The sequence below is a fragment of the Centroberyx gerrardi genome, chromosome 12, assembly GCF_048128805.1.
Source record: "Centroberyx gerrardi isolate f3 chromosome 12, fCenGer3.hap1.cur.20231027, whole genome shotgun sequence".
Classification (NCBI taxonomy): domain Eukaryota; kingdom Metazoa; phylum Chordata; class Actinopteri; order Beryciformes; family Berycidae; genus Centroberyx; species Centroberyx gerrardi.
In genome coordinates this window covers 30176091-30201690 of record NC_136008.1, presented here as the reverse complement: position 1 = coordinate 30201690, position 25600 = coordinate 30176091, and the positions used below count along the sequence as shown (strand labels likewise).

Here is a 25600-nt window from a genome sequence, read left to right as displayed (position 1 = left end):
GACATAGTGGAACTGTGGCCAATTCCGGACAACATTCGGCAATTCTGGCTGCACACTCTTTGACGTGATGTTCGGTCTTTTGGGGAGAATTTTTCAATAACTTTCCGACACGGATTCATACATAATTGAGAAGCTAAATACCAAAAGTCATAAATATCTCCAGATATTTAGACATATAAAGACAATCAGCTATGAACTTGGACAGGAACAAGAAACGTTAGCTATCTGTGAAGAGTATTTAAAAATAGAATGGGTGGTGATATTCGTTGATAAATGGAAAAATAAAAAGATTTTACTATCTAGCCTGCAATTTCTACAGCTATTTGTGACATTGTGAAGGTACAGGAAGGGTAAATATAAGTGGAATGCCATGCTGTGGATTGGTCTTTCAGTATTTGGAATGGTATTTAAAGCAATTTGATGATTCAGCTGTGTCCATTAAACTCTATTAAACTATTTCTTGGCACCCTGGTTGTGCCATTTCCTTTGATGATCCCTTAAAGCATAACTCCTGCCATTCTCAAGCTGGACCCTATTTTCTCATCTTTCTCCATCGTACCGATCGGTTCTGACCAAAATCTCATCAACTGCTTCAATGCTGTCTTACTTGCCTGGGTGTGTCTCTCCAATCCAGTCCTAACAGGCCAATGAACTCTCCAAAAATCTGGCTTCTCCTAAGAGGAAACTGATGCCTTTGTCTGGAAGGTGCAGAGTCGCAAAGACGCGAATGTATGGCACCCCAGATATGCTGCCAAGGGCAGATGGTGTCCCTTTTTAAGCTGAATTCATGTTTCTGGAGATACTGAATGCCCTGCCACCATGTTTTCTGTGCGTAATGATGCACACCAGTTTCATGTTGGAAGACAATTATTCACTCAATAACAACACGTGCAGTTACACCTAACTGTAGTGCAATAAAATGTGTTTCTATTATTTTGACAGTTGCCAGTAGTTTGCTTTACTTAAGTGATTAAAAAGACTGCATTAGTCATATTTGGCTATGTTTACATGCACACATTAATGCTGACAACTCCCCAGAATAATCCTGTTTACATGACTACTGATTTCACTTAACCAGAGAGAATTGGCGAAATCTTGTTTCCTGTACTGCCACTATCACATTCAACCAAAACACTTACACCCATGATTCTGCTCTACCACATCGTGTTGTTCATCGCAGCCATAAGCCTTTCTCTATTGCTGTTAAAAAACGCAACGCTTCAGGCACTACTTTGGGAGACGACACATGCGGTCGTTGCACCCAGACAAGCCAGAGTTGAGCTACTGTGTCCAAAGTGTCTGCAGGATGTCCAAGTGTGTCTCCTGTAACCCTGATGATGAGCATGGCAATCACACTGTACAAACTTGTCAGCTGTGCAGGATACCGAGTTATAGCTAACCATTTTGATGTGCTCAAAAGCACAGAAGCTTGTGTACCTATGTTGCAACAGCCTGGTGTTAGCTGGGCAAGAATTAATCAAGGTGCCCACATTGGATGAGGCGTTCATAATTGCACAGTGCTTTGAACATGCGCACTGCATGAGAGGCTGCAGATGGAACGCACATACCTGCTGCCTTCAGATGGCTATAGGGATTTAATCAACTGAAAGGGAAGGACCTCATACATCCTACTAGCAGTTATGGAAGACAGATATTGGTAAGAATCAGCTCCTACCCCAGTACTCTGCCTTACTCACATTATTGCCTTAAAGGTCCCATATTCTCCACTTTCCAGTGTTTTATTTTGAGGTCCATTCAAAGCTGTGTGTGTGGTGTCATGTACCAAAAACACTCTCAATCCATTTTTACACGTTCATTTTCCAGCATCTCTCTGAGCCTTACCAAGAACAGGCTGTTTCTGTCGCTGTGCCTTTAAGGCTCATTAATATTAACGACCCCTCTGTTCTGATTGGCTAACCGTTTCAAGAGTGAAACATGAGACACCGCGGCCGGCAGCTACAGGTAGGGAAAACCGGTAATAAACAATGACAACCGCTCAACCGCTTTGAAAAAAACACTTTGTTAGTCTATTATTTCTTACAAAAATGATAATGAGCCAACCTCGCTTTTCTAATATGGATTGTGTGGATTTAGTTGGCGACCGTGCGTTTTGATACTTTCACTATGTTTTTTCAGCCAACTCCTTTAGAATCAAAGAGGCAAACACCATGTGGGACCTTTAATCGCATTATAATTGCATATTTGATGTGCATGTATGTCTACTGGTTGAGTTTACATTAAAGTGAAACAGGCAAGCATGACATAGATAAAAGGGGTTCATGTATTCATGTAGCGTCTAACTAAAGCCATTGAAACACACATAACGCCTGCATCTGCGCTAATATGAGGTCTGAACGGGCGGAGGCGCAAGTGTAATTTAATACCAAAACTGCACTGTGCCACCCACTGTGTATCAACACTGCACTCTAGTGCACTCTCCACCCATTTCGGTGCGTGCGATGTCACGGCGAGCCACAAAACCCAACGGTCGCTCTAAAATACGGCCCTTTACCTATTTGTTGTAACATGACCAGTATGTTTGATTATTGCAAATAGTTGTATTATCTTCAGTACTCTGCATTTGTCTTATTCTTATCTAAATCCTGCTGCTACGATGACCCAGTTTCACTGAACTTCCATCTAATCTAATAGCAGTCTGTTTTTCCACTTTGTTCTACTGTTTATTTATAGTTTTTCTGAAAAATAATGGCTATTTCATGACATATAGTGATATTTGGCAAAATGATAAACAGGTGTGGTATACGCTCAGTTTCATCAAAGTTCCGTTTTCTATAGGCTTGTTCTACTGAAATGAAAAATGGGCAATAATTCTGCTCAAAAATCTCTGTGGAGACATGTTGCCCCATTTATTGTTGAACAAAATACATGTATGAAGCTTTGGCTGTTTCTGCATTGGGAAAAGAGAAGTATTAGTTTGTTTTCCTTTCTTTAAAAAAAAAAAAAAAGTCAGAACCACACATCCTCTTGTGTGCCTACCATTTTCGGCCTGGACATCATCCTCTCCCTTTTCAACCTCTTCATCTCCATTTCCCTGTCTGTTCTGTCAGTCATATTCCTCTGTCCATTTTTGTGCTCTAAAACTGCCTCAAAATGCATACGAATATGAAAGTAGTGCAAAAATTCTGCACTCCTGCTCATTCCATATTTTAGACTCAAAATGCTTGCACTTCTGGTTAGTTGATAGTTGAGCAGACTTTTTTTTTTTTTTTTTTTTTGATGAGTGCAGAAAGCCGGAGCAGATCTGGGCCTCAGTGTTGTAAATATTTTTGCGTGTGTGTGCGAGCACATACTACATCTAAAGGACACGTGTACGACTCTCAGCATGTTTGGTGTCTTCCTGGTGGATTCATCCGTGAGTGATGGCAGCTGGCAGAGGGGCGCTGACCCACACCGACCCCTGGCTGACCGAACGGGGGGTGTGTGGGAAAGACGTGGGTGGATATGGGCCGCTTCCCCTCGGGCTCAGCGGAGCTTGGGACCGGAGGAAGCCCCGGGGCCAGCCAGGGCCACAGAGCAAAGCACCCAGCACCCGCAAAAAGGCACTGAGGATAAATGCTAACAGCAAATAAATAGGATACCATATCAGTCTGTCTGTCTGTGACCCTGTGTGTTCAGGCTGCAATCCCCCTGTTTGCCTGAAATTGGCTTTTCAATCATGTTTTGGGGTGTGGACCATTTCCTGTGGGTGTGTCTTATGGGCGGGGGCCAGTGGTGAGCTGATTGTGGCTAAGCAGGAAGGAATACAATTTACTACTTTTACATAACACAACATAAATCTTTATGTCACTAAATTCATAGTATACAGTAGTGATTCCCAACCTTTTTCATATCAAGGACCCCTAATTTAGTCCACATTAGGGCCATGGACCCCCATTTGATAGATATTGATTTAGATATGATTTTGGCCAGAATTCCAAGACTATCTGTATTGTAGGTAGTGAGATAACAGTGAAGCTATGATCAAAATAGTCACTGTTCTACATTCTCTAATTGTGTTAACTTCTTGTAAATGAAATAATGGTGAAGTAAAATTCATCAATTTGCTGGGGACCCCTTGGAACCCCTCAAGGACCCCTGGTGGTCCCCGGACCCCACGTTGAGAACCACTATACAGCATAGAATGTAGCATCAAACTGTTGTAAGTTATATGATGATATGGTCTTTTAATTTAAAAAAAAAAGAAAATGATGAATGCTTTTCTGAAAATATAATTGATTTTTGTTTCTATTGTGGTAGACTGGAAGTTATGGCTTACCCACCTCTTCATTTACCACATCATTGAATCAGGTTAATCTTACACTAATACCAATTTACAATGCAACTAATCTACAATCTCTGTAACACACACACGCACGCAGTATAGATTTAGAAGACTCAGCTCACGCTCCATCTTTAAACAAGCTTATCCCAACACCATACAAACACACTTGACCTAACCCACACCGTGACCTTGCATCGGCCCGCGCTGAAGGTGGAGGCGGCTGATCTGATCCTGTCTGTGCTGGTGCCTCCAGAGGAAAATGAACAGTCAGGTCTGAGGATTACTTTTCAGTCTACACTGCCCCTCGGTGGTGGGCTACAGTAACATTTCACAGTCCCGGTCAGCACTATCATCAGGGTTCAAACAATCATCATCAGGTGAAAGGTGATATGTTGTGTTAAGAATCAAAGTCTCTTAATTTGTCCATTTTCACATTTTCATGTATTGTATTTCCCCAGAATTATATTTTTGTCAATGTGGAAAAGCCTCTGAAACAGCATTTAGACCATAGGACAGTTTCGACTAAAAGTCTAAACTGAAGCCCAGGATAACAATAATCATAATTATATATTAATGAATACAAACTGCATCATATCAGTGGAATAAGATGCCCATTTATGTAAAATTGTCTTTTAAAAAGAGGTTGAAAATTTTGTTTTTTTGTGATAAAAAGGTAAATAATTGTTGATTTCTGTTTGTATGTACAGTATGTGTGTTTGTTGACTGATATTCCTTTTATTATTGTACTTTTGCATTTTACTTTGTTTTCTTCTGGTTAAATGGACCCCAGCTTTTGACTCCCTGCTAATGGATAGTTAATAGCTTCCTACAAAGAAATGTTATCAATCTTAAAAAGGGAAATGTTACCCTCCTCTGAACAATAATAAAAAAAAAACACTGGCAACATTATAAGATAATAGCTTTATGTTTGGCGTCATGATAAAATACATCAGTGCAAAAACAGACAAATATCTTTGGAACGACAAGAACAAATTAAATATCAACATAAATTTTAATTCGACCTGTCGCAGGTTAAAAAATTCAGTAAAATCACAGCATCTTTTATCCAAAACAGTTCATTCAGAGCACAATAGGAGGCACAGCTTTAGCCTCATGCAGATGAAATGCGGATATAGTGTATTTGTATTTCTTGCGTGTGTAGGGGTATCTCCCCGTCTCTTCGGGTTGTTTGTGCTGTTTGGTCGGATAGACATACCACATGACAGCACCAGACGGGTTGATGGAGACTTTAAACTCTGTAGTGTCGGTCAACCCGGTCACCGTCTTCCCAGTAAACACGTCATACGCCTGACAGAAAAAGAAAAATTTTTTTACAAAGGTGATATAAAATGTAAAAGATCTCCATCTGACTGCAATTCAAATTTCATCATTTCATCCATATTTCACCCAACAATGAGCTTGAGGGCCCATCAAACCTACATAAGTGTGTCTAACACTGCTCACAACTCTTACTAGGGTTTGACTGATATAGGTTTTGAAGACTGAAACAAGTATTTTTTGCATTGAAGCTGACAATGTTATTTTGTGCCGATATTGAATATCTTGACCATTTTCATTACTAAAAAATCCCTAAATTTCTATATTCAGCGTTTCCCCTCAAATTCTGTTCTGGAAAAGCCTCTGAAATGGCATACTAAAACAAAAATATTAACATTAAAGGAGAAATGCAGCCTACTGTCAATGGCTCAATTGGATGGAGATACTCAAGCTCTCAGTTTTCTTTCAAATTGCCAGTTTCAGGTCTTAGATCCAAACTCCCATTGACATTGCATTGGACTGAAAATGGGGCATGCCAAATTAGCATCAGAGCTACGTAAGCTGGTCATGTGACCTGACCCACCTGGGTCTGGCAATTCTGATTCTGGAACCGAGTTGATCCCACTACTCCCCGAGGGGTAGAGAAAGACATATTTTACTACTGAAAATGAGCGGCATTCCCCTTTAACTGATACTTGTGTGGAATCTGATCAAAATGTTGCATTAGAGTCAATTCAGGTTGAGGGCTTTCCATAGACAACCAGTGTAGTATTGATCAATTCTACAATAAATATGTAAATCAATCAAACTGCATCATATCCATCATATCAGAGGTGGACGACATTGACTGGCTGATATCGACCCTATGTATCGGGCTAACCCCGACACTTACCATTCATAACTAATATCTATGAGAAATGTTCCTCCATAATAAGCTTTGATAAGATTACACAGGGAAAGACGAGGGGGGGTGCAAACCTCATAGCTGCCAGTATCGTAGTTGAGCGAAGCCAGAGAGGTGTGGTGTGTGTATGGCATGTCCTGGCGACGACTGAGGAACACTAGAGCGCTGGCTGAGTCAGACAGAGGCCTCCAGTACACCTCAATACGACTCTTCTCCTGTCCAACACGAGACACAAACATGAAAATATGATGGAAAAGAGAGAATTGGAAAGAGACTGGGAAGAGAGAGAACAGTAAATTACCGGCTAGTCATTAAAGGTGCTAGGTGTAGCATTTTGAAACATCAGTATATCATGGTCAAATTAATTACACCTGTATATATACACCTGTTGGTATATACTATAAGCAAAATGAGTCCATAGTGGAGACGATTGGTAGCCTCTATATTGTACATTAGCTCCATTTTGCTCTGGAAGAACAGCGCCCTCTTCGTTTTTTGTGCCGTAAAGCAATATAGCAGATTTCCCGCCAAATCTGACAATGTAAAATGCAGTGTAGAGGCTGATAGAGGCTGATAGAGGCTGCCAATCTTCTGGGCAATGGTCTTGTTTGTTTATGGTAATCATACTAATGTCTCAAAATTAATCTAGTAAGGATGGTCACCTGCAGCAGGCGTCTTCCTTGGACACCTCGAGGGTCCTGATTGATGCCAATGGCGACTTTGTTTTGCAGGATGGCCCTTGCGTCGTTGCTCAGGGTGCGAAGGTCATTAGACATGATAAGAGGTGCGGCCATTATAGCCCACAGAGCCATCTGAGAGCGTGCTTGATCGAGGCTGAGGCCAAAGTTTCCAATGATAAGCTGAGGACAGATATCAGAGGAAATGGGTTATACATCTGCCAGGAATATAAGGTGTATAAAGAGTAAAGAATGGTTTGGGGCTTAGTGGGTCCAGTATGTTAATGTGTGTTCATACCAAGCGTGTTCGGACCAGTTCATTTGAACTCTGGAGTGTTTACTTCTTTTGTTCGGTTCATTTGGCCAGGTGAGAACAACGGCATTCAAATAACTGCACCGAGATGCCTGGAAATATGACTCTGTCCTCTTCCAAGAGAACTGCTGTGCAATTTGCTTTTCGTTTTACCGGATTTTGCTTAGCTAAAGTTACAGGGACGGGAATCAGACTTGTTTAGACTCCGCCCACCAACAAACTCTCTATCCTGGCCGGATGACACATTACCAAAACTCCAATAAACAAGCTACTTGTGAGTCCACGTGACTTTTATTTACAAGCGCTGGCTCACTTGTAATCGGGCAGTGAACTTAAACGAATCAAATACAAAAATACAACAAAGTAAACCAGCTGTAGGTTTGATTGCACCCTGAGTGACAACTGCAAAGATGAGGCTTTGATTCCCGCTACAATCACTTATAGTGCTGTAAGGTGGATAGACAATGAAGTATAAGCAAATCCTTCATACCATGTCAGGATCATTCCAGTGTCCAGGTCCTGCTGCCGGCTGCAGATCATCCTGGTTGGTAGAGAACCAGTCAAGAATGCCTAGCATACTGTCCCATGAGTCCTGAATATCATAGTAGTTCCTCCACAAGTGACAAATATCCCCCAGCAGAGAGTAGTTCACCTGTTTGGCACAAGGAAATGGACTATAAAGGTGTAAGCAAAAATAATATCACAAAAATATTTTCTGGAGATGATCCATAGATAGTTCTCTGCCTTCATGTCTCTGTGTAAATTTCCTTGGGAACATAAGACAAGACAGAGCTCATTTAGATTTCAAATTAAACCAAGCTATTACACTCCGATTTGGGTGTCTGGGGTTAGTAAATGATGTAATGATGACACTCACATTCGGTGGAAGTCCTCCCACATAGACAGGCCAACTACAGGAGTAGGCTATAGGTCTACCTGTAGCATTCAAAGCCTTGGACATCAGAGGGTAACCTGTGTAGAAAAAAAAACGGCTACAGCAATGTCTTGATTTCCATAGATAAACTCTTTATGTCCTCGTACAAAGAAAATTTTGCAAATTACTACCCTCCATGCAAACGACAAGGTGTTCAACAGATTAGAAGATGTACTCTTACCTAGCATTTGTTCTATGGCGTTTGAGCTACAGCCATCAAACTTCAAGTAGTCTACACCCCAGCTAGCAAAGGTTTGGGCATCAATCTCAATTTTATCCAGGGTGGTGCCGGGGTAGCCCATACATGTGCGAGTGCCCATGTCTGCATAGATGCCGAGCTTCAGCCCACGGTCATGCACATACCTCGCCAGCTTTGCAATGCCCCCTGGGAACCTGGAGAAAAAGGTGACGCGGTTACAATTATAGCCTACAAGTCACATAAGTGAAACGTTACAGTTTTTATAACAGTAACTTACAGTATTTATAACACAAAGCAGATACAGAGGGCTTTCAGGTGCTCAGCCCATGGATGTATTAAACTAGGCTCAGCCTCTGGCAGCCATATTGGAGGTCCTAAGGTATCGGCAACAATGGTAACAGAATAAATGCAATCTTTGAATGCAGTCATTGAACAGCTGATTGCACATCTAAACATGACTTGGCTGTAATAGACATGGTTCATTTCTGTGCCATTTTTGATTTTCACCACCGATACATTTGATACAGTTGTGTAATGTCCGCTTATTAGTTAGCTAGCTAATAGCATCTGGTCAGTTAGCCATCACTGTCTTTTTGTAAATGCTAATTTACAAAATGGCTAACACTGTATAATGCTAGTAGAAGCTAACATGTTAACATTAACTTTGGTTGCTTTGCTAAATGAGCCTGCTAGCTAGCTAGCCAACAGTTTGTTCAGGTTAACTGAGGTGACTCTTCTCAAGCTACAACTCAGAGTGTTTTGGAGTAGAGACTAGAGCTAAAGACAAGACACTTTACTGTGTCACAGTACCCTACATTTGGAAACATCCACCTCATCAGACTATTTCGTTACTGAACTGACCTACACCGTGGCGCCTCATCACTAGATCTCAAGAACCCAACACCGACACTTTTTAAAAAACGTTTTTTTCTTGTCCATTTGTTATTTAACTATTTGCACACAGCTAATTCTCCTATGGACCTCAATGAAGGAGCCAAACATGGGTCATAGGATATTATATAGCAAATAATATGTCGTAATTAAAATGTATGCACTATATGTATATATATATATATATGTATATATATATATATATATATATACATATATATATATATATATATATGTACTCTCTGTTGTATGTCCCTGCACCATGTGCGTCAGTATGTAATGTGAAACTGTAAGTCTCAGCACCAATGCCTCCAAAGACATTCTGGCTCTGGAAAAGAGAAATAAAACAACCTGAACGGATCAGGCTGCAGCCTCCCATGTTCATCTCTCAGCATGGACATCCAGCAATCGTCTATGATTACATATTCATATCCCAGCTCCCTCCAGCCGTCCTCAGCCAGTCGGTCAGCCATGTCTCTGAACAGATTCTCACTGTTGAAAGGATGGACAGAGAGACAGGCAGATAGAGTTTGTCAGCCATGCACCAAACACATTAATACAGTGCTTGTGAAGAAGTCAGATTTTCTGCATTTTTGTATAGTTTAGCATAGTTTTGACACTTTAAATCTTCAACCAAAGCCTGTTATTGGATACAATGAACCCAAGTTCAACAAACAAATTTTGTTACTTTTTTCTTTGTTTATTAAAGAAAGTTAAGCAAACCCAATACCCCTTTGCGAAAAGACATCATCCCCTTAGACTCAGTAACTTGTAATTGAGTCTTTAGTGGCAATAACTGCAACCAAAAACTTGCTGTAGCAATTCATCAGTCTCTTACAGTACTATGTAGGAATTTTATCTCACTCTTCCATGCAAAACTGCTTCAACACAATGACATTTGTGGGTGTGTATACTGCATGTTGTCTGGTGTAAAATAACCTTGCACACCAAGCAAATGAAAGAGGCACTTTGGTGTCATCTTTTTTTTGCTTAGGCTACCTCTAGCCCCTACAAAAAAAAATCGGACCAAATTCAATAGGAACAATGTGCAAAAATGTGGAAAATCAAATTCGAGAATGTGCCTTTTCACTGGGTACACAATCATATAGTATGCCAAGTCTAAGTCATTCGCAAGGAGATGAATTCCCCAACTTATTCGGAAAAAGACAGCACGTAAGATGTTGTATGTACCTGATGCAGTTCATGGGGTCATCTTTACAGTCAACATCACAGCGAAAGCGTTCCCAAGCCATCCATCCCATGGGTGGAGTCCTCAGCAATCCATTGTCTAAGGCCAAGCTCACTGCAATGAGGGCCAGCAGCTGACTTACTGCTAAGAACTCCATTTCTGAGAGGAAATGACAGATTTAGTAAATTTACACATACACATACACACACTTGTAGGCATGCATGCACAGTACCAGTGTTTCCCGCAGAGTGTTTATGTTTTCAAGCAAAAAGAGAATTTTTCAATGTTACTTTGAAACTGCAAAGACAAAGAAGAGAAGTGAAAGTATTATTCTAGTGATTATGTGTAGACTTAAAAAAATATATGCCTTCAGGTTGAGAAGAAATAAATGAAACTAAGCAGTATGGCTGTGAAAATGTTAGTGAAGCAGCTTAGCAATAGAAAGCACTTTTCTTCTGGGTTACTAAACACACACAACTAACACTGCGATTATTCCTTCTGAGTAACATGTCAAAGTAAAATGACATTTTCTCACCTGTTTACCTGAAGGTCCAGCTTGCAGACGTTGTTGTGTTTCTATTGCAGGCGCATGACTGCTTCTTCTTCTTCCTGCTTTTCCTGTAGGCAGCAGCGTTTATCTCTTCCTGGTAAGGTAAGCTGGTATCATGTGACTGCTTTGCATCACATGATAAGAAAACAAGGAAATGTAGAAGACTCAGAGAAGTGATATCTCTTTCATACTGCATAGATTTCATATTGTTGGTAGTTTTTCTTTGTCTCAGTATGTTCTACTGCTGTTGTTGTTGTACTGTTGTTGTACTGTAGTTTATACTGTACTGTAGTTTGTACTGTAGTTTATTTTTACTTTCTGTTGCTACCGTAACATGTTTATGACCAGTTATCTATCAGAGGTTGTCCCACTGAGATGAAAAGGTCATCTAACAACGTCTGATAGTCATAAACTTGGAAGATGCTTGTACTTATGATTCATTATAACTATTGTGTGCTGATGTAATGCATTTTCTCTGTAAGAAAACCACAACACATAAAAGAACTAATGCTACACATCATGGCCACCGCCACAGCATAACTAGAGTACATTATGTGTTAGATCCCTTTAGTATTGTACAATTTTATGTTGTTTTTTTTTGTTTGTTTTTTTAACCTGTAAGGTTAAAGGTTCAGGCCATAGAGGCCGAGGGTTGTCTGCAGAGCTGTAGCTCTGCATACTATTGGCCCGTAATGTGCGACCTGTCAATCACTGGACAGCTGATCTGTCAATCACTATGAAAACAACCCCATATATCCATTATATTCCGTTAATTCACAATTATTTGGAAAATTGCCATAAGGACACACATTAGAATAAATGAAATTAGCTACTGAGACCATAACCTCTTGTGGAATTTTTTTTATTGACTTTATATTTTGAGTTGAGTTGTGGTCCCATTAACTTGGTTTGGAGTCTTTTTGGAGCCAGCCCCTAGTAGATGTTAGAGGAATTGCCGCCTGCCACCACTTCCTTATTGGCTTTAAAATTCACCCGTGGTTTTGGCCACTTGTATCAGGCATAACTGACAAGAGCTATCATGAAAACAGGCCTTGCTGCATTTGTCTGTCACAAATACCACACATCACGTGCAGGTATAGCCTACGTTCCACAGTTAACTGAAAACACTGGCAGGTAAATGAGAGGACATATTGGTCAAAGATAATTAAAACAAATTAGAAAATGTTTATTTGTTGAAAAATTGTTCAGACATTGTTTTTGTTCTCACAGCATTTTCTCTCTATATTCATGTCTTGACAGTTGATACATAAAAACATTGTTTGCTCAAGATACTGTACAGTAGTTAATACATTTTCTTTGCACTTCTTGTGGGACATACTTAAAGCATAACTCAACTTGGACCCTGTTTTTCCATCTTTTTCCATTAAACTGATCAATTCTGATCAAAACCTCTTCAGTTGCTTCACTATAGAGCTACATCTTTCTTGCCTGGGTGCGGATCTCCAGTATAGTCCTAACAGTCCAATTGGACTCTCCACAAATCAACCTCAAAAGCACCTAAAGCATTTTTTAACACATTGAAGCTCATTAGACATGTATTGTATATAATGTTCAGTTTATCCATGACCTGACAACTTTGACTGTTTATTTTGCACTACTTTACACAGCAGTGCATGTAGACAGGAACTGTAGCTAGATGGCAAAGACGAAACAAGGAAGTACCAAAGCAATGGTCAAGGTAGCATCAAAACTGTACATTAAAGACATGACTTTAGATATTTTTTTTGATTTACATATTTTTAGCCACATGTCTCATTACAGAGTGAATATCAATTTGAAGTGTCCATTGGCACGGTAGGACTGTATGGCACCCAGGCAAGAAAGTAGTAGCAAGTAGGAAGCTCTATAGTGAAGCAACTGACAAGATTTTGGTCAGGACGGCATGATGGCAAAAGATGAGAAATCAGGGTCCAGGTCCAAAATGGCACAAGTACAAACTACCAAGGCAATTCTTCACAGCACCTTGACAACATGCTTTCTCAGGACGCCTAAGGGCCGCTGAAACCGTCGAGTGCTCTGTCAAAATGGATTGGTCATAGCAAAGACATAGGCCACAGGCACCTGCAGTCCGATGTTGACAAAATGCCATTTCCCCATGCTGAGTGCTCCTACAACCAACCCCGCTACAGTTCCCAAGGTGCCCGGCCATGAGGACCACCCTCCCGCCATGGCTGCCGCTGCCCCGACCGACACCCCTGCTGCTCCTACAACCCCTAGCAATGCCCCGGCTTTCCCCCCTTCCCCCAGCACTGGGGCTACGGCCTCCACCCCTGCCAGTAAAACCCCTGCCACTAAAGCTGCCCCCACTATGACTTTCCCCTCTCCGGCTCCTCGCCTCACCAATGGTCCCCCCACCGTAGCTCCTAAACCCAACTGGCACAGCTTTGCCACGAAAAACCCTGCGTTCAAGGCCTCCAGAGATGACCGGTAGTTCATGCGAGCGCTGATGACTTCTCTGGGCCGATTCTGCCCTGCCGCTTGCATTCTCATGGCCGCTGTTACAACCTCCTGTTCAGCGTGTAACGTGAGCATGGCGATGACGAAAGTGGCGAGCATTCCTACGCACCCTGCCATCATCCAAAACTTAAAGTCGGATGATTTCAGCAGTAAATAGGGTATGATCATGACCAAAGCCAAAAGGGCTATTAACACAGATTGGTGGCCCGCGTAACCATAAACCCCGAACCCTGATGTAACAATGGCCAGCATTGTCATAGGTATCCCTGAAAATGCCAGGAAGTCCACATGTTTCAGCACCACATTGTTGATCCAGTCTTGGATGGTTCTTTGCTCCATCTCGGCCTCTTCTCTCTCTCTCCTCTCCCTCTCCATCTCCTCCCTCTGCCTTCGCTCGGCCTCCCAGGCGGTCCTGTGCTCCGTCCTGTTCGCTTTCCCTCCCTTCTCCAACATGAGGATCCTGTGCTCCATCTGCACAGCCGCTCTCTCTCTCTGCTGCGTCTCTTTGGCCTCCGTCTCTTTCTGTTCTCTCTCCCTGGCCAAGGCCGCCGATCCCTGACTGCAACACACCTCTCCTTGCTGCCAGATGAACTTGAGCAAGAAGTGCAGCGGCGGTTTAAGCATGGTGAATATGCTCAACACCCACAGCAGTGCTACCATGCCTAAATTCGTCACAATCCATTCAATAGTGACCCCAAGTGTGGCTCCACTGAGCGTGGTCCCGAACGCGCCTGCCAGTCCAGCTGATGCCCACAAGCCAATGCAGTCTGTGTGGGAAGTACTGCAGCTCCTTGTGGCTACGAATATTGAAGCTACTGCTGCTGCCAGGATCACGCCAGCCACCACCGAGGTCATCGCTGTGGTGATTGCAGTGGCTCCTACCAGGGTGCCCAGTCCTAGAGCACCCACCGCTCTGACTTCATCCATCACCGGCTTCATCAGCCCCTCTGAGGTCATCACTGACAGGGTCTTGTCCACTGGGTCCTCTGTGGCTCCCAGTATACAGCCTCCCACAGCTCCCAGCGCAAATCCCAGAGCCGCCTCCATTGCAGGGGTCCTAGCTCCTGAAACATGTCAAGAACAAAACTGTTAACTACTGAATAAGTCAAAGAAAATGGATTTTGTGCAACTGCTATTTGGTATTGTGCAATATCAGATGGTATGGAGGGAGGTATGGATCAGAGATGCATCAATATTTTGACTTCCATAGGAAAAAAAATGGGTTTTTCCACTTGAGGGATATTATTAAAGTGGTAATCTGTGAGATCTGTGGTTTGCGAAGCCCTCATTGCTGTGGTGTTTCTGCACTGCACTTCCCAGAGATCACCTGTCAATCAAACAGTGTGGGCGGTACTATGATGTCTTTTTCCTTGGATTTCTGTTGATAATGTTTGAGTTTCTGTAGGTGGCGCTCTTTTCTTTGTCTGTTCAGCCATGGTGGCTATCGCTGCCCATGCTAACTAACCAGTTCTTCTTCTATTTATTCCAAACAAACTGAAAATGTAAAACGCCTCACTTCCTGTGCGCCAGGGGATTTTTCCCAGGAAGGTGCTACAAGACACCAAGGGTTTAGAACAGCAAATATAAAAATTTTCATGAACTGGCTATAGGTTGAATCACTATTGTGTTATATCAGTTGGTGATAAAGAGTAGCAAAACGGATATTTATTTATATGAAAATGTTGTGGATTATTACTTTAACAACTCTCTTGTATCCTTTGACAGTGTGTTCTGAGTGAAGCCACCATGTGTCATTTAATGTGTAAAGTGCCTGCAGCCAGAGATTCTCAACAGACTGGCTGATCAGGTTTAACCAGCAGAAACAGCACGCTGCCATGATTCCTACCTGTTCACACTCCTCACATGACTCTAACACTTGTTGGCATTACGCTGTGACTAAGTGATCTTAAGTAGAGAGAGGGAACAGAGTAACAGAGTTTAAAAAAGTGAAAATGTGAATATTTTTCATCCTATTATTCCAATCCCCAGCAAATGTTTTTTTCTTTCTTCTTCTTCATGTCTCGTGGTTTATGAAAATAAATATGTGGAAAAGCATTTAAATGTATGAAAGTAAAGCCTCATACACAAATATTTACACTGCCAATTTTGCATTGTGCAACACATATTGCTCACAAGCAAAGCAATGAAAAACAAACCCACCTCACATCATAACCATCGATCATTCCCATATAGATGAATATAAACGCAAGGTTTTAGAAAGTGGAGATGACTTTACCCAGTTTTGACCGTGCCATGATATTCTGTGGAGAGCAACGGACTGAAGAGTCCTCTTCCTCTGCAGATTTGTTCCCAAGTGACTCCACAGCCCCCTTCGTGTCATGTGTCAGTGAAAGACAGCGGAAAGTCTTTTGCTTTATATTAGGCAGCAGCCCAAACCGGTCACACCCTATCCTCCTTTCAGGTCATCCCGCAGTAATCTCCAAGATCTCTGCACCATGTCAGGTATTCAGTGTCTCTTGAGGAGCAGCGTTCCTCTATTATCTGTCATCTGTCCCGGTTCCTCCCTGTCACTAATGTATGTGAGAACTGGTTTGGGGCAGGTTGATGAACTATTTTCTCAGACAGCATTAGATATTGAGTCATATTCTCGAGGTGTATGGTCACACATGGTGGTTTTTCCATTAAAAAAAACCATAATTTACTGTATAATCATCGCTAATCATGTACTTTTTGTATAGAACTATTTTGAAATACTGAAATATTTGGACATAGTAATGCATGTCTTGATATCCCATTCATATGTATAGAAAGTGTTCACTTTATCAAAATATTTATAATTTACACAGTGAATAACTTTACTATGTCCTCCAAGTATTTCAGTATTTCAAAATGGTGTAATTAGACTTCAGGAGAAAAAAACCTGCCAAATACAGTTCTGAACCAAGAAAACATCTTATACAACACAAAATGCAATATTTGTTCAAAAGATACTTTATTCAGTTTTGGTTTTGCTCACCAAGATAAAATTTAGCTTGTTCATAAACGCTAAGATGGCCCATTTCCTTTATTTTATTTATTCTGAAATATGTATTCTGACAAAATACTTCTCTTGTCACTACTATATAAAGGCATAGGCTACTTATAAAAGGATACATTTTAAAGTTTTTTGCCCCTTCATGTGTTTTGTAAATATGCTAAATAATGCCTACATGCCTACAACTATTAAAAAAGACTAATATGACATATTACAGAAATATCACACATGTTATTGCTGTTATTGCTTTTAACAGTTCTATGTTAGATTAGAACAGCTGTAAAGCGGAGTGATACATACAGTAAAACGCCCCAGTGCTGTTATACTGTATATCAGCACTCATCAAATTGCTCGACTGGAACTAACTTAAATATTATATATATAATATAGATATTACATATATCTACATATATAAATATATATAATTTCCCTTTATTACTGCCATTACGATGGCTAGTATAACTCCATACAATCCTGCAGATCCCAGAGCAGCTGTGAGGAGTCCAGCCGCCCCCAGCATCATCGCTCCCATCATCACCACACCAAGAGCTGCAAACCTCCGCGCCTGTTTGCTTGTAGTCCGTGCAGTGATTGCCAGCACAAGTGCTAGCGTCAAAGCTATAGACACGACAAAATTCTTGACTGCCAATGAATCTTTGTAAAAGGCCCCAGACTCCACTCCAAATACCAGCGCTGCATACTGCCAGAGTGAAGTCGGTTGTCCTGCTGACACGGCCGCAGAAGCTCCGGCGAGGCCCAACAGAAGCCCGACTTCTCCTCCTGCACCGAGACACCGCTCGGTCAGACCGTGAAGGCCTATGTGCAGCACGTCCACATGCAGATTGTATAGGAGCACAGCTGCAGGGATAGATATCCACATAGACAAGCCATCAACTGCGTCATCCTCCATGACACTAACTGATGCTGCCCCTAGACCAGCACCAAGCACTCCTGTTAAAACCTCTACTACATACATCACAGAACCAATTGTAAAAAATGTTTCATAAAAAAAGTGGATCGGCTCTAGAATGATATCCGGTTTCTAGTCCGAGCAGCAATCCTGTCACCACTACCAGCAATCCAAAACTGAGTTCAACCCCTCCGCTGGGTTTCCCACAGGCCAAGGCGAGGCTGAGGATGAACCCCATCACCAAGAGGCCTCTCAGTCCCAAAACCATAAGAGTTACTAAGGTGGATCCAAGGAGCGCTCCTCCAATTCCACATCCCAGTAATATTGCTAGCCCAGTGAAGCCTGTGTGTAGAACAGGTTGAACTTGCCTCTTCATCATCATCATTGCGCCACCACGCCCCATTGCAACCCCACACGCTGTAGATAGGAAGGCCAGGCCGAGCCCAAAACAACCCAAGAGAGGCGCCAGTCCACCGAGTCCTGTAACTTTGACGAGGCTGTGAGCCTTGTGAGTATACCAGGTTCTCGCCCTGCCAGGTGCAGGGAAAAACTAGCAACACTCAGTTTCAGTAGCACTCGCAGAGTTGACACTCCCTCTGTGGGAAACAGAAGAAAAATGTATCAGTACATCCAATCTTAGTAGGCCTAAACCTTTCTGTCTCTCTATCCCCCCCCCCCCCCCCCCCCCCCCCCAATCAAACAATTCCGCATTTTTTAACAATTAAAGACATTTCCGCATCAATTATGAGCATGTACAAGACAGCTGGTGCTGGAAATATTTTTAGCCCTCCAGTTTTTAGAAACAACATAATTACTCCCAGATATTAAGGATTAAAAGCAAACATGCAGCTGCAGCTGTCTGTCTGCCTGTCTCTCCTCAAACTGCTATGTTTAAGCTAAACTATGAGAGCAAAAACATAGATTAATTTGCTATTAAATAAAACGAATAGGCCTACGTTTTGGAATAATTGTTTGTCTGCGGAAGATGCGGAACTTCCACTGCCTGGTTAGTTGTACTCTACGGAACCATTTTCATGTTACTCCATGATGGCAACTGTAGCGAAGACACATGTGGAGAACTCTGCTGAGCTTTTAGGTAAACTATACACATTTTATGTTGATGCTTTTGAATATAAAACGATGAAAATGTTTTGTCGTTGGTCTTTACTATCATAGGTATAAATACCTCCTTTCCTCCACATTTAGTGTATGCTGTATAACCTAGCATGCTAAGCTGAACAGCAGTCTAACGTTAGCTACTGTTTTAGCTGTGTAGCTAGAGTGTTGGCTAATGTCTATTATTATTGCTAAAATAAATGTGACATTGTTAGGCATGGTACTAGTTAACATAAAAAGGAGAAGGGCAAGTACAGCGTAATTTGGCGAAGTTAGCTGGCTGCAATAGGTTCCACTCTCTAGCATGCAGAGAACGGTTCGCCAAACTTCGTTAAAAAATCCGTCTGTTTAAGTTATGCTTGCTTATCCGGAGACGTACACACCTCGCAAAACATGACTTTAAAATTTTTCCTAATTATTAGAATCCATTCTTCAATTCGGCATATATGCGATACATCAAGTAGCGCTTACATCGATATAATTTCAACGTTTACAATTGGTTTGCCTGTTATTGCCACAACCTTCTACCAAAATAATTACACGTGGAGGGCAGTAGCGAGCAATGTGAACCAGTCCTACAAGTTGATATTTTAATGTAATACGTGCTGCTTGGTGTATTGATGTATGCCGAAATTACCAATTACCGTAATGATTCGTAAAAACTCTTAAGTCATGTTAGAGGTGTGTGCAGTGTTAAATTGAATGAAGTTTGGCGTGCCGTTCTCTCCATACAAGAGAGGACAGAACTTATCGGGGCTATGTCAAGCTAATGTGTTATGTATCTAGTTTGTTGGCAAATGCTAACTATTGAGAGGTGAGTGTAGAAAAGTTGTGTGGCAGCAGCCTCCTGAATTACTTTTCAATCATTTGCATGTCTGAATCACTCAGGAGACGATGCAGAGCCTCAGTATGACGACAGCAATGACCAGGGTGATTCTGAAGGAGGGAGCGACGGAGAAGGGTCGGATGATGAAGGGAGCGATGGAGGAGAAGATGACAGAGATGTCGATGGAGGCAGTGACGGGGAGGAGGCGGAGGATGAAGATGGAGGGGAGAATGAGGACGGAGAGGACAGTAACCCCAACGCCGGGTGGGCAGAGGCCATGGCTAAGATTCTGGGGAAGAAAACCCCGGAGAGTAAACCCACCATCCTGCTGAAAAACAAAGAGCTGGACAAGATCAAGGAGAAGGAGAAGCAAGAGCAGCTGGAGAGAAAGCAACAGGTAGAGGTTATCCTTTATTATCATTAGCATTATGATCTACCAACCAGCTCCCATTTGAATAAAAATGTTGTAACCGTTTTGGAAAATATGCTCACTAGCGCACCACACAGTTGCGAGGAAACTCCTTACGTTAAAGCCTTCTAGAAGCTCTGAAGCCACGGTGATAAATCGATCCACAAATGCAGCATTTTTCAGGTGAAATTTTGTCTGTAGTTTTGCCTTTCATACAGGGAATTTCACATTATAACCTTGTTGAATTGGCATTGTTATAAGGAGTTATGGTGACTGTCGGTCGCTAGTGAGCACCTTTTCCTTTAGTGCACTAAAAGATGAAAAAAAGAAAGGAATACAAAGCAAAACAGATACAAAAGTTGAGATTTGGTTTAACTGTGAGCTGCTTGGTGGATTACTTGTATGCCGAATTTACCGGTGGATGCTGATGATTCAGAAAAATTCTTGAGGGATGTTGTACAATTTATATAATCTTTGCCAATAAGGGCTAAATCTTATCCAACATTTGTTTCTGCACAACAGACTGACAAGAAGCGAGCATGGGAGATGATGTGCAGGGACAAACCCGACGTGGTGAAGGACCGTGAAACTGAAAGGAATCTACAGAGAATTGCCACCAGGTACAGTACATACACCTATTTCCCCACCTGTTTCTGTTATACGCTCTCAGAAACGAGTCCTAATTCCCGTGTTTCACGCCCCGCTCTCCTCAGAGGGGTCGTGCAGCTGTTCAACGCCGTAAGGAAACACCAGAAAACGATGAACGAGAAGGTGAAGGAAGTCGGTGGCTCCGAGAGGAAGAAGGCCAAGATCCTCTCCTCGGTGTCCAAGAGAGACTTCATCGACGTCCTGAGGAGGACGGAGGGGGGCAGCGGGGTCGCCGTCAAGAGCGAAAAGGAGACTGTGAGTTGCATGCTGATGTCATTCGTGATTAAATTGTGCTCCGTTTAGTTGCACAAGGTTTTTGTAAGTGCAGGATTTTTTGTAGTTATGCGTATCCTCAGTGGAAAACAAGATTAAGTGCTGAATTTAACCTAAGAATGAAAAATACTTCAACAAAATGTCACATACTCAGCTAGAGGCTTTTAAATTAGGAATTTGACTACCTTAATAGTTGCTTGAGTGTCCGAGGGTAGCCCCAAAATGTGCCTTTCTTTCTGGTATGGAGAGAACATGCATCCATCTCAGACGCTGTTTTATTAATATGGCCTTTTTTTATCGATATATATACCCCATAGAACATCACTCAAGAATTTTCTGAGTTGTTAGGATCCACCGATAAATTCGGCATACACGTGATCCACCAAATGGCTCAAATCTCAACTTTTGGTTCTGTTTTTGCTTGTCGTTCCTTAGTCATCTTTGAATTTTCCCAGCTTCTGGCATACTAAGGTAGTTGATTATTAAAGGATAACTCTGGTGTTTTTTAATGCATTTCTTACTGTCAAAAAATCCTATAAAAATAACAAAATCAGAAATGATTTTGTTTTGCCAACAAGTCTCGTCCATGTAGCCGATGCCCAATAAAGCCATGTCCCAGCAGCCATAGAACTCCATTGTATTAAAAAACTATAAAAAACACGTCAAAGAGCCATGCTGTTGCTCTGGCAGCATATTTCATCATTGCGATGCACCGGGCCAGCCGACTTTTTCCTCAAACAACTGACCCGACTGTAAACATGTTTGCGATCTCAGGAAAGTAGTTCCGTAGCACCGAAAATAGTCCCCGGCGTAATGAAGAATTTGTTCCCATTTGATTTGGTAATAACTACTACAGCCTGACTTTTCGTGGTAACAGTTAGAGATTTTTAAAATAGAAACTATGTCTTTGTGAGCTGTATTTAAAGGTTTTTAGCTGACAATTGGAGCCAATGACTTCCGGGTTGAAGGCTAAAAAGGGAACGTGGGAAGTCGGAAAGTAATGGGAGTAGAGCAAACGCATTGTTGATTTTGTTATTTCCATAGGATTTGTTGACGGTAAGAAATGCATTAAAAAACACCAGCATTATCCTTTAAGATCAACAAGGTTATTGGGTGAAATTGTCTCCCTGTATGAAAGGCAGAAGAACTACAAACAAAATATCATCTTACAAATGCTGTGCTTTTGGAAGCTTCAGAGCTTCTAGCCGGCCTTAATTTAACTTAATTTTTAACATCAAAAACGGTTACAAAAGTTGAGATTTTACTGAAATAGGAGTTGCTCGGTGGATTGTTTTGTGTGCCAAATTTGCTTGTGGCTCATAAGGAAAAGAAAGTGATGCTCAGTGAGGTATGTAACTTTTGCTGATTTTAATAAAAGGCTACATTAGAACAACAGCATCTTAGGCATGTATTGCAGCTATCATACAGGAGAGATAAAGGAGGAGTGCTTATGTACTCTGCCACTGTCTCCATGATAGATCTGTGTTGGATGCTCACATTTTTTTTTTTAAAACTCATCATACGTGCATGTTTGATTACCTTACACATAGGGCTGGGCGATTAATCGAATTTTATTTTCAATTACGATTTTGGCTTCCCACGATCATGAAAACAAGAAAATCGAGATAAAACGATTTTTGTGCGGCATTCCGTTTAGCAATGTTGCTTTCGTTTTGTCTTGTGTTGTAAATCCAGCACACCCCTTTCCCTCGCAGTGGTGCGCTCCGCCCCTCCTCCAAAGCCCAAACACGCCATGGTGCGTGTAGTTTCAGCTCGAGTCGGTAACAGAGAGCCGGTCCGTGGCGTTTCTCCGTTTATTTTTAAACCTTCCTTGGTGGAAGATGACAGAAAGAGAGCTGCTGTTCGACAGGAAAGGTAAAACAAATTCATTGGTGTGGAAACCCTGTACAGACCCACGGTGCGTGTTCAGTTCTGTGCACTGAAGCACTGAGACACGGGTAAATTACCTAATTCCACTAACGTTACTTCAATACCACAAGGTAGCGTTAAAGTCACCTACCGTTAAAGTCTGTAGGGCAGAAGACAAGTTACTGTCTGCAGATCTGTTACTGACTGTGGAATGTTAAGTTTCACTTTTGTTTTCACACCGGGAGATTCTCTCCAAATGCGCACATCAGGCGCATTAGAGATCAATTTAGATCCATTTATATACGTGAGCAACTTTTGATTTTGTGCCTCTGTTACCTGACTGACTGACTGACCTATAGAGATATAGTTTACCAATATGTTGAATATTTTGCAGTAGGTTGTGACAGTGCACTACAACATAGTTTGTGTTATTTATTATTTTTTATATATTATTTTTTAGTTATTTATTTATCTCATTTTTTTTACTTGTATTCATTTATTTTCATTTATTTCTTTGTTTTTCAGTTCAATTATATTTAAAGTTCAAAGAAATCCAGTGTTAAAAAGATTTATTTTTTTTAAAGTTCAATAAATGCATGATGTTCCCAAAGTCAATGAGTAATCATGTCAAATAATCGTGATCTCAATATCAATCAAAATAATCGTGATTATGATTTTTGCAATAATCGAGCAGCCCTACTTACTCACCAAACAAGTGTTTTCTCGTGGACTCCCTCTATAAACTGCTACAACCAGGAAAAAAAACCTACCAAATTCAATGTGAAAAATGTATAAAATTGCATGAAATCAAACAGGGCAAATACTTTTCATGGCACTGCATTTGTAAAAGTGTGCATTCATTGTACGCTCACATGGTGGCACTGTTGCCTTTCTGTGAAATGTAAACAGGAGCTCGGAGCGCTGCTAAAACTGCCAACAGTTGAACCTAAAGCACACTGAAGATGTCAGCCTTTAAAATCTTTATGAACTGTCAACTTTTAGGCTTTGCTCTTCATGTGAATATGATTTTTCACGTGTTCAGGCCGCCGCCGGAGCAGAGGAGAAGCCCGCCTGGAGTGTCCTCAGAGACGACTACATGATGGGAGCCTCCATGAAAGACTGGGACAAAGAGAGCGACGGGGAGGAGGGCGAAGCGGGGACACAAGCGGGCGTCGAGGACAGCGACTCGGACTGATAAGCACCTATACATAACGAAGCGGCTGTGTGCGTGCGTTGCCGAGCCCACCCCGCGTTTTCGCGAGGGTGGGAGCGCCTTGGGGATCAGCCCAGGGAACGGAGCTAGAATCCTGAATCCGTGCGACGGGGAGAACAAGATGAACAGGTTTCCTATCCTCCCCAGGCTTCCCGTACGGGTCTGGAAAGCCTGGAAACATATAAGTTTGGGAATTGCACAAAAAAGTATGGGAAAATATTGTTGTACTGCCCTGATACACATCCGACTACACGCTTTCGGTCACCCTCATCATCTCACATATTCTTATATTTGTTGTTGTGAAGAACAATCTTCATCTATAGAGTGATATGGCCTAGTTAGTAGAGCTGTAAATCATACTCGGCACCATACTGAACTTCAAAAAAACTCCAAATCTCAAATCAAAAGAACTCCCATATAGAAAAAGCTCTCCCAGTGTCTGGAGCTCCAGAGGAACCAAAGGTCTATTTTGACGTCCGACCCTCCCAGCATGGAGTCATCATACTTTTCTACTTACTACATACTTTTCTTCCATCTTGTTCCAATGTACAAACTCTCTGGCTATTCAATGGCCTGTGCTGAATGTGTGTCCGTTGTAACGCTGTAAATAGGAATCTTTTGTAACAAAGCTTATCTGTTTGATTAAATAGCCCGTCTAAGTATTGCCCACATGCTTAGTGGTCATTGTAGGCTATATTCCATGTCAGTACTCGGCATTGTTAATATTTATGCAGTTAGTTGGTTTATTTTGAACAGCCTGGCCAACAATCAGCAAGGCCTTAACCTGAATTGATTCATATGGTGGATTTTTAGTTGTTATTATTAGTCTGGGTTTCAATGGAGAGTTTGTGTAAATGCTGTAAATGTTTGTGTAAATGCTGTTTCAGAGGCTTTTCCACCCTGCAAAGAGTAAATTGCTTGAGGAAACACTCAATATTTGTATTTTTTTGGCATCAAGATAGTCAAATTTATAGATACTGCATAGCAGCTATTGGTATCAATATCAGCTAAAAACAGTCGAACCCTAGAATCCTAAACTCCTGATGGCCTGAGGGAGGAAATGTGTGTGCCAAACAGCAGAGGCTGGCCACTGACAGCGTTGCCCTCTACATAAACCTCCAGTTTGATGACGCCCTCCTGCCCTCCCCTCCCCCAGTCTGACAGTGACCCGGTGAGGTGACGTGGCTGTTGACAGTTGCGCTGACTCCATCTTCCCGTGTGTCTGGTCCCTCGCCGGCCGGCACAGCACGACCGAGTGGAAATATTTGCGAAGAGCGTTATCGGCGGGGCTGGGGGCTGGGGGGGGACGGCGGCACGGCGGGCCTGTCTGCACCGCGCCGGACGCTCGTCTGTCATGGCAACACCGCGGCCTGCCACTCTGGTATGCCGGCCTTTATCCTGGCCCTGTTGACACACACACAGCCTGGAGAATGGGCCGCTCTGTCGCCTCATTTACTGCCCCCTTCCCTCTTTTTCTTTTTCAGAGAAAGCCCAACCAGGTTAGGATTTGACTGATGTGAAGGCCGATACAGTATATCTACTGTATCGGCATATACAGTTATCTTAAAACCATTTCCATACCGAAAACTCCAAATATTCAGTGTTTCCCCCAGAAGAGTGGAAAAGCCTCTGTAACAGCATTTAGA

The 25600-nt window shown here is 42.0% G+C and overlaps 3 protein-coding genes across 3 annotated transcripts; 1 reads left to right on the top strand and 2 right to left on the bottom strand.

The window, feature by feature from the left end:
* Positions 1 to 5204: 5204 nt before the first annotated feature.
* On the bottom strand, positions 5205 to 11276 carry LOC139916493 (alpha-N-acetylgalactosaminidase-like). Its single transcript, XM_071905400.1, has 9 exons — positions 11203 to 11276; positions 10670 to 10826; positions 9830 to 9970; positions 8570 to 8781; positions 8332 to 8426; positions 7945 to 8106; positions 7127 to 7324; positions 6539 to 6679; positions 5205 to 5590 (listed from the first exon to the last, which is right to left on the bottom strand). The coding sequence occupies exons 2-9, from the start codon at positions 10822 to 10824 to the stop codon at positions 5363 to 5365; spliced, it is 1332 nt and encodes a 443-aa protein (XP_071761501.1). The 5' UTR covers positions 10825 to 10826; positions 11203 to 11276; the 3' UTR covers positions 5205 to 5362.
* Positions 11277 to 12063: 787 nt separating this feature from the next.
* LOC139916495 (uncharacterized) lies at positions 12064 to 16064 on the bottom strand. The gene is made up of 2 exons (XM_071905402.2): positions 15932 to 16064; positions 12064 to 14759 (listed from the first exon to the last, which is right to left on the bottom strand). The coding sequence occupies exons 1-2, from the start codon at positions 15948 to 15950 to the stop codon at positions 13258 to 13260; spliced, it is 1521 nt and encodes a 506-aa protein (XP_071761503.1). The 5' UTR covers positions 15951 to 16064; the 3' UTR covers positions 12064 to 13257.
* A 2570-nt stretch (positions 16065 to 18634) lies between these two features.
* rrp15 (ribosomal RNA processing 15 homolog) lies at positions 18635 to 24623 on the top strand. The gene is made up of 5 exons (XM_071905407.2): positions 18635 to 18696; positions 19605 to 19939; positions 20474 to 20571; positions 20665 to 20854; positions 23784 to 24623. Exons 1-5 carry the CDS (start codon positions 18645 to 18647, stop codon positions 23934 to 23936), a joined length of 828 nt encoding a protein of 275 aa, XP_071761508.1. The 5' UTR covers positions 18635 to 18644; the 3' UTR covers positions 23937 to 24623.
* The last annotated feature ends 977 nt before the right edge of the window (positions 24624 to 25600 follow it).